This window comes from Miscanthus floridulus, chromosome 17 (assembly GCF_019320115.1).
Source record: "Miscanthus floridulus cultivar M001 chromosome 17, ASM1932011v1, whole genome shotgun sequence".
Taxonomy (NCBI): Eukaryota; Viridiplantae; Streptophyta; class Magnoliopsida; order Poales; family Poaceae; genus Miscanthus; species Miscanthus floridulus.
The window spans coordinates 26,688,193-26,697,678 of record NC_089596.1 but is presented as its reverse complement, the minus strand read 5'-3'; the positions used below and the strand labels follow the sequence as shown (position 1 = coordinate 26,697,678).

General features: G+C 41.8%; 1 protein-coding gene across 1 annotated transcript; it reads right to left on the bottom strand.

Moving 5' to 3' along the window:
• Positions 1-3,531: 3,531 nt before the first annotated feature.
• LOC136516872 (uncharacterized) lies at positions 3,532-9,091 on the bottom strand. The gene is made up of 13 exons (XM_066510369.1): positions 8,841-9,091; positions 8,619-8,756; positions 7,836-7,917; positions 7,657-7,733; positions 7,436-7,542; positions 6,235-6,367; positions 5,438-5,554; positions 5,203-5,294; positions 4,957-5,023; positions 4,754-4,832; positions 4,563-4,654; positions 4,149-4,292; positions 3,532-3,993 (listed from the first exon to the last, which is right to left on the bottom strand). Exons 1-13 carry the CDS (start codon positions 9,048-9,050, stop codon positions 3,853-3,855), a joined length of 1,479 nt encoding a protein of 492 aa, XP_066366466.1. The 5' UTR covers positions 9,051-9,091; the 3' UTR covers positions 3,532-3,852.
• Between the last annotated feature and the right edge of the window lie 395 nt (positions 9,092-9,486).

Genomic DNA, 9,486 nt, shown 5'->3' with positions numbered 1-9,486 from the left:
AAGAGTCCAATAGACCGTTGGGCCTATTGATGGAGATCAACTAACAGTCCATTCTAGCATAGTTATCATGGATATCACAGACAAGCCGGCACACATCGTCTCAGGCTATGGGTCAACGTCTACGTCTGTGGCACGGTAAACAATATTGTTGTGGCATATATGTGCTGTCACAAAGCTCTTGCCTGTGGTGTTGGCTGATTCATTTCAAACAGGACACTGCTACTTATAACCCAGTAGGCCGGAGGAGAATTTAAAAGGACATAGAAGGAGAAACGACATGCGAGCACAAAGTTTCCGGCCTTCCCCGTCACACAACCAGGCGATGAGGAAGAAAGGTTACTTGCTGGCACCACCATGGAGGCAACTTGTCTTTGTTTTTGTGATTAACCCGTCACGTGCACATGAAAACTAGAGGGGTTGTGCATTTGGCCTCCAGCGCGAGTAGCCATGCAATAAAAGGTTGTTTGCTTTGGACCCTTGCCTCGATCGGCAACATTTGACAGGCAGCTCGATCCAGCCCCGGCCTGCAGGCGTCCAAAATCGGACACATGGGAGCATTGTCTAGACTAGGCACATTTTCTAGTCCTCGAAGCAAATAGACCCTAACCGCGCACATCCTTCTAACAGGGTACGGCATGCCACTTGATTGACTAACATAGGTGACGTTCCAGATGACTCCTACTCACAGTCCACTAGTATGTTGTTCTTCTATCTCCAAAACCTTTAACAAGCCCCCAACACACACACATTGTTGCACACTTGCACTAGCTTTGATGATCTACTAGACACCTAGTCACACAAGGGGATGCATATTTATAAGATCGGCAGATTTCACATGAAGCTAAGATTGCCAGCGACAGGTATGGCACAAATGTTCAAGCCGTGAATAATGGAAGATTGGTAGGTGGTGCACAATTTCTGTGCTTTATTTTGCTCTCCATTAATCCATAATGATAGATTGATGATCTCATGCATCTTGTAGTACATACTATTTTAAGAGTTCTGGCATTTCAATTCAATGGCCAAACTCATGCCTTCAGAATAAACAGTACAGTATCTTTCATTGATATGTACGTTTGAGAGACGAGAGGTTGAAGGTACTTCCATAAAATTTCAATGTGTGAGTTCAAGTAGATGGATTATAGAGTGATTGATGGTTCACACTTTCATAAAAGTACCACAGCTAGCTCTGCAGTTGGGCATGGTGTACATGTCCAGTCACTCGTTTCGCCAATTTGACGGTGGAATCATTAGCAAATATATATTAGCTAGGAACCCTACCAAACCATTAGAACCAGAAAGCGATCGAGTGTTAATTAAGTGAGAAACAGCAAGATCCTGGTTTCCAAATTCACTAGAAATGCTTTCTGCAGGAAAACAGAAACAGATTACCAAACAACTGGAACACTAGCAAACTGGGGCCTTCACGTGAAACACTTACAACTTCCAGCAAGACGTTTTCCTCGTCTACTTGGAGGCAGATGAGATGAACCTTGAGGCCACAACGTGCTGAAATCAACCACCACACCTATGGCTCCAGACTCATGTCGCATGTACAGATGAATCAAGTAACCAGGCCTTTCACTGATATGTACATGATTTGGTTCTACAGTTTCAAGTAGACGCCTTTCATGTGCAGGAAGGCAGCGGCCAGGCACAAAAGACTCTCCAGGAGGACGAACGCAAGGTGCGTGCCCCATCATTTCGACTGAAAGAAGGCCTGGAGCAGAGATTCAGTACTTCCTCTATCCCAAATATGTCTAGCACTTTCTTCCTAAGAAAATAACAAGGGTAAAACCTACAGCACAAGATTTGGTATGCGCAAAATATTGGTGCAAGTGTGAGAGCATATAACAGATTTGGCAACACACAAGACATTTACCAGGTTGTTCTCAGGTGATCATCAATAAAACCCTTAAATAAGGGTGGGGAACAGCTCCAGACTATGAGTGCGTTCATGCCCATCCATTGGAATAGTATGAAGGGCTTCTTAATGTGAATAACATCAAAACCTGCAAAATAGACGGAGCCTATGTAATAGGATGCATCTGAACCCTCTTGCTAGTATCAAGCATTTCCTTCTAATAATAATCTAGTTTGTTACAAACTCGCCTCTTTTCCACGACGTGGCATGGCGCACATGCATGAACCGAACAACCCAGGCTGCATCGTGGACCGAGCATGCATTTAGCCACGCGCCTCCCTTAGCCTAGCTGATGGAAAACAGAAACAAAGGGTACATGCACAACAGTTTATTCAACAAGCGGTATGGTCACCATGTGCAACATGGCAACCGTGCGCGCCCCTGTTCTTGCGGCGCCATATGTCATGACGGCCTGCTGGCAAGATCCATGACACAGTGCTCGCATCGCCGCTCATCTGTAGGCCGGATCTAGGCCCCAGGCTGCCCACGCTGCAGCCCGGGGGCGCGGCCCAAAAATCCGTTTACAGCACCTTTGTCTAGCCCAAAATGATCCATGAAAATATACATTTAGCCTTACCTGACACTCTCGAACCATAAGCAAACACACTCTTGCACTATTTCCAGCCCCCCTTAGAGTTGTTTCTGGATCCGCCACTGCAAGTAGCCATGCATTAAAAGGTTTATTGATTGCTTCGGACCCTGGCCTGGGCAACGCTGCTAGGCAACTCCATCCAACCCTAGGTGTCCAAAATCGGACGTATAGAAGCGCTGCTGCCTGAACTAGGCCCGTGTTCCAGTCCACGAAACAAACAGACACTAACCACACGCATCCTTCCAACAGAGTACGGTATACAACTTAATTGGCTAACAGAGATGACGTTCCAGATGAACCCTACTCGCAATCCACTACTATGTTGTTCTTCTATCTTCAAAACCTTTAACAACGACCCCACAACACACACACACACACACATTGTTGCACACTTGCACTAGACACCTAGTCACACAAGGGATGCATATTTATAGGATCGGCAGATTTCACATGAAGCTATGATTGCCAGCGACAAGTATGGCACAGGTGTTCAAGCCCTGTTCGTTTCGCTGAAATTTGGCTTGTGTTGCTACTTATGCTAATTTATTGTGAAAGAAAAACACTATTCGCTAAAAAGTACCGCTGACATTGCTTTATTATATTATTGGTCCTGTTCTATGCTTTATTATATTTTTGCTCTCCATTAATCCATAGATGATAGATGCATGATCTGCAGGATCTTGTAGGACAAAATATTTTAAGAGTTCTGGCATTTCAATTCAATGGCCAAACTCATGCCTTCAAAATAAACAGTACAGTATCTTTCATTGATATGTACGTTTGAGAGACGAGAGCTTGAAGGTACTTCCATAAAATTTCATTGTGTGAGTTGAAGTAGATGGATTATAGGGTGATTGATGGTTCACACTTTCATAAAAGTACCACAGCTAGCTCTGCAGCTGGGCATGGTGTACATGTCCAGTCACTCATTTCGCCAATTTGACCGTGGAATCATTAGCAAATATATTAGGAACCCTACCAAACCATTAGAATCAGAAAGCGATCGAGTGTTAAGTGAGAAACAGCTGGTTTCCAAATTCACTAGAAATGCCTTCTGCAGGGAAACAGAAACAGTTTACCAAACAACTGGAACATTATCAAACTGGGCCTTCACGTGGTGAAACACTTACGACTCCCAGCAAGATGTTTTTCTCGTCTACATGGAGGCAGATGAGAATGAGATGGACCTTGAGGCCACAACGTGCTGAAATCAACCACTACACCTATGGTTCCAGACTCACGTCGCATTTACAGACGAAACAGGGTAACCAGGCCTTTCACCTATATGTGCATGTTGGCAGTTCGGTTCCATCAGATAAGTTTCGGTGATTTGGTTCTACAGTTTCAAGTAGACGCCTTTCATGTGCAGGAAGCCAGCGGCCAAGCACCAAAAGACTATCTCCAGGAGGACGAACGCCAAGGTGCCCCATCGTTTCGACTGGAAGACGGCCTGGAGCAGAGATTCAGTAACATCCACCTGAAAGAGAAGGGGAGGTTTCCCGTAATATGTTTAGCACTTTTTTCCTGAGAAAATAGCAAGGATAAAACCTACACCGCAAGATTTGGTATGCGCAAAATATTGGTGCAAGTGTGAGAACATATAACAGATTTGGCAACACACGAGACATTTACCAGGTTGTTCTCAGGTGACCGCCAATAAAACCCTTGAATAAGGGTGGGGAACAGCTCGCAAGCAGCTAGAACATAGACTATAAGTGCGTTCATGCCCATCCACTGGAATAGTACGAAGGGCTTCTTAATATGAATAACATCAACCTGCAAAATATACAGAGCCTTTGTAATAGGATGCATCTGAACCATCTGGTAGTAGCAAGTATTGCCTTCTAATAATATATTAGTTTGTTAGAGTACGATGCATAGACTTTATACAAAGTAATGTAAGGACACAAATAGTCATACGAAAACAAGGACTACAAAAAAATGATATCAAGAATAACATGCTGTTCTTTAGTAATAATATCCAGAGATGATTCAGCACTCGCAATTTAACAAACAAAATTGAGATTATTAGAATATAAAACTTACTATGTAGTACAACAGCAGCAACAAGAACCCAGATACTCCTCCAGTGAGTAGCATGTAGCTCACTGTATACAAAGGCTTGCTGAAAGGCATGCCTTAAAACCAGCATATACATGTATGTGAGACCCAGAAACTGAAGGATTGGTTAAAATCATAAAATTATGCATGACAGATTCTTGCAAATATGTGGTTACCTAATAATAGCACTAAAAACGCAGAGATCATCAGCACCACAGAAGCTAGCAGCCATATTAGCATTCGCTTTGAATGATTCTGCAGCAGAAGCAAGGTTGATTTGGAAATGACATTCCGTAACACAATTTTATTTTGTTCAATACTAAAGGGTTCTTACAGATAAGCATATGGTTTAGAAGGTACTGCATTTCAAGTGGCATACCTTGCAATGAATTAAAACATGTCCAAAGAACAAACCAACAAAGCAAGTAACCGCAGCCATCAGCGTACTGCAAAATCAAAATGGGACGTTACCCTGATTTGCCTTCAATAGATGTGCTTAGCTAATTTTGGTTGGGGCAAGGAACAAAGTATGGTTCATGTAGGATTAGATGTTTTTTTCTCCTTGAATGGGCCATATGTTTATTTTACAGAGCAACAGATGACAACAGAATGTAGACATAACTACCTTAATAAACCCTCGGGATCAAATGGAGCCAGGCACCAATCTGGTGCATTCGGAGGAAGTGGTCCATAATCAGGAGAATTAATACTGCATTCCTATGGGATGAAATTAAAAGGAAAAAAGAAGATAAGTTATGCTTAGGATATGGTATTATGAAGTTTCTGTCCTATAAAAATTTAATGACTTTTGAGTGAAGAAGAGTAAAAAGTAAACATCAGTCCATTTCTTGAATGAAGACCTTTGTCCTTTTGTAGACTGGGTTCTTGTACAGGTGATTTTCACCAAGCAAAACTCGATCTACCAAGCCAACTGCATTGCAAGGTGGTCCAAGACTACCTCTGACTCCACATTGGATCTGCAAATTACCAAAAACAAGTGCAACAAGGTAAGTGCTATGATTAGTAATTTGGCAGTAAAAATAAAGGGAGTAGTGGAAAAAGCTTTCAACTACTCAATGGATTATAATCACATTTCTCCCCTAGGTTTTCTGTTTTCAAACCCGCAAACAACTGGTGGCTCCCAAAAATGCTGGTTGGAACTGGCACTTAGAAAACCTGCTGATCTTTTCTAATTTACACTTCAACTAAGTTCAAATTTCTAACTTCCACGTGATTACTGGCAGGGAACTCTTTCTAAGTTTATTGGTAACTGCCTAGGTTCTCAATCCCTTTCCAATCCTAAAAAGCATTTTTAGTGTAACTTCCCACACAAAAACAGTATCAACACAGTGAATGCTAAAATTTGAATCTTAAAATACACCAACTACTTTTGCAGATGTAAGTACAAAAAAAATTAGCTAATCAGTCAACACAAATGGTGCCAAAGCATAGTAGGTGGAGAATACATCAACCGGAAATAGCTGAATTACAGCAGCTTGAGTACATCTCATCCTTTCAAACATATATACAAATGTAATCATCATGTTATTAAAGCTTTGAAAATTATATACAGTATCGAAAGCCGAAAATGTTGTCTCACATAAGACAATTCTCCATTATACAAGTAATTAGAATAAACCAAAGATTCTCTTCTTACCATCTTTGTTTCAATTGAATTGCTTGGGATTGAAAGGGTTGAATTGCTAGTTTGAATTTCAAATTCCCAGTTTGAAACATAAAGGCCAAATACCAAGGCAACATAAAGTACTGTAATAGCTATGGCCATGAACCTTCAGAAGATAAACAAATGTCAGTATTCGTATTAATACATTTTGGTTTTCATAATAAATTCTGAGGTATTCACACAACTAAACTCATATGCAGTACACCCAAACTACAAAGCTCTTATAAGTTGCGGCTAACTGGCTATACAGCTAAATCTTATGTAAACACCGCAGTTTGAACATAACATACATAAGGACTGCTGGAAGTGACATAACTCACTCACTCTCTCTCACACACACACACAAAGTAGTCACACGGCTGAAGGCTTGTTGTTGCTGCTGCAATAGCAGTGGCGGAGTGTGCAGAGAAAACAAGCAGGGGCTAAATTTTTTTTCAATGGCAATCATAACTGGTAGCAGCCATAGATGGAGTACTACTAGGCTCTTGTGTTTGTTTCACAGAGCAATATAGTGAGAATAGTACTATATGCAGTAATAAAACATGCAAGCAAGGGGGGTGGGGGGTGGGGGGGGGGGGGGGGGGGGGGGGGGGGGGTGCAAGAGCCCAGGTTCGCCTCTACAAGGCTCCGCCCGTGTGCAATAGCTTACTTACTCATTTACATAGTTGCATATGCATACGAAGTATGGGTCGGTTTGTGTATGAAGTATGAACTTACCTAGTGCAAGTTGACTGTTGTTCTGCAATCAACAGTCTACAGCTACTGACATAGTTGCAGGATAAGCCTGAAATACTAGCATGCTAGCTAACGAACACTAGAAGTCTACCGAAAGGTCCAGACTACTATTTGGCTGCTTGATTTTCATCCTTACAAGAGAAGTTGATATGGAGTTGCAGACTTCATGCACAAGACTCTGTCATGGTCCAGAATTTCAAAGCTTGCATAAATAAAGGATAGCATTCCTAACAGATAACTAGACAGGTTGTTCTGAGTTATAGAAAAGATAACTTGATGGCAAAGTTCACTTTACTGAACCAAGGGAAATAATCATAGTGAAGAACTAGGACAGAAGTTCAAGTGTACATTACTGAAATGGTGAATAAGGATTTGTAAAAAAAATAAAAACACAGAAACAATCTTTTTCCAAATTTAAATGCTGCCCATATTGACTAACCACTCCATGAAGTATTTCTTCACAAATGATACAGATGAATCCACCAAATTATTGTTGACAAGCCAAATCTCTGACATTGCTGCTACAAAGTATCCAACAGCTATCCTCTACGAGTACAAGAAGCATGATAGCAATAAGAAATCAAAAGTTTCAAACATTACGTGAATAGAAAAGAAATGGAATACACCAACTTAGATAAATAGACTTGTTTTATTTATCACCTGCAGCACACCTAGCCATCGAATATGATCCAAATCAACACCATAAGTTAGTTTGTGTCGTCCATGAATGTATCCTCCTACAAGTACAAAAGAACACAAGGATAAACTCCAACCTGATAGGAATCCCACAAAATGGGTCGACGAGAGGTACTTGGCAAAGAACTAGCGATAAGTATAACCTTGCAAAATCACACCCAATATGAAAAGTTTTGAAGCCCGAATTGCACCCTTCTTAGTTGCAGCTGTCTTGTTTGGCATTTTCTGCAGTCCAACATCTGCAACTGTCAGAGGTTATTTTTATCCTAATAAATGATTACATTGTGCACAAAGCACCAACCATCCAAGGAAGATATACAAACAAACTGTATTCTGGACAGAGCACAACAGATGTAAAGAGTAATGTTTGTTCCTAGCAGCTAAAGTGTAATGTGAAATCTTACATCATACTTCATCTACAAAGTAGAACTAGCATCCCTCTTATATCCAATGATCATGCATCACATCTTTTCAATGGTAACCATATTATTGTTTTTAGCATAGGAGTAGCAAGAGAAATGGTTTACAGAATTTCAAGTTAATGAGGTAGCCAAAGTTAAAAGATTTCACCAAGGATGTTTTCAATAATCCATTGCCCTGGAAAGTAAGATATGTCTGCAAGTATCTAGCCTTTATACTCAGAAAAAGTGTTGACTTCGCCATTTGGCAGTCGCAGACCTCAACAAGTCCTCTCAAATTTCCCCTTCCATTTGAGGGGCAATTGAATAGCTCAAGCCCTCTCAAATTTCCCCTTCCATTTGAGGGGCAATCGAATAGTTCAACAAATTCCCAACCCATATGGTGGCATCAATTCGCAGCAGCTAGGGTTCAGGATAATAAATCCAGAGATCCAACATTCTATACAGATTGGTTGCTTCATTCATACTGTGCTCGAGCAGCTAGTAGTTAGTAGTTCAGCATACTACCTTGAAGACGAGTGCGGCGGAGACGCCGATGATGAAGAGGAAGGCGGGCATGACGAAATCCGCGACCGTAACCCCGAACCACGGCGCGTGGTTGATGCCCGGCCACGCCCCGCCGGCGTCGTCCACGAGTATCATCATCTGCGCACGCAACCAGAGTCCACGCCTGAATTTCGGAGCCGCCGAGCAAAGAACCAGCATGGTCTGGATAAAATTTCCACTCACGGCGACGGTGAAGCCGCGGAACACGTCGAGCGAGACCACTCTCTCCGGCTTCCGCTGCTCCTCGGGCTGCGCCGCCGCAGCATCCAGAGGCGGATGCTGAGGGGACGGGGGGTCAGTGTAGGGGTGGATCTCTTCGGTCGGGGAGAGCAGGGGGCGGCGGCGGTCGGAGTCGTCACCGTCGCCGGCGATGGCGACGACGGTGTCGTCCATTTTTGGAATTGGATCTTCTCGCACCGTGCGGGATAGTGATGTGTTAAAGGAACTTATAGTACACGTCAAATTAACAATAACTTAGCCCGTGTTTAGTTGGCCGAATTTTGAAATTTGGGCTACTGTAGTATTTTTATTTTTATTTAGCAATTAGTGTTCAATCATAGACCAATTAGACTAAAACATTTGTCTCGCGATTTTCGACTAAACTGTGCAATTAGTTTTTTTTCGTCTACATTTAATGCTTCATACACGTATTGCAAGATTTAATGTGATGACTACTATAACATTTTTTGAGAATTTAGGTTTAGAACTAAACGCGGCCTTAAATTTATACATAAATTTTTTTTTCTGCTTTCTTTTTTTTTACTATCCATTTTTTAAAATCCGTTTTTTTATCTGTTTCTTTTTTTTTTACTATCCATTTTTTTAAAAT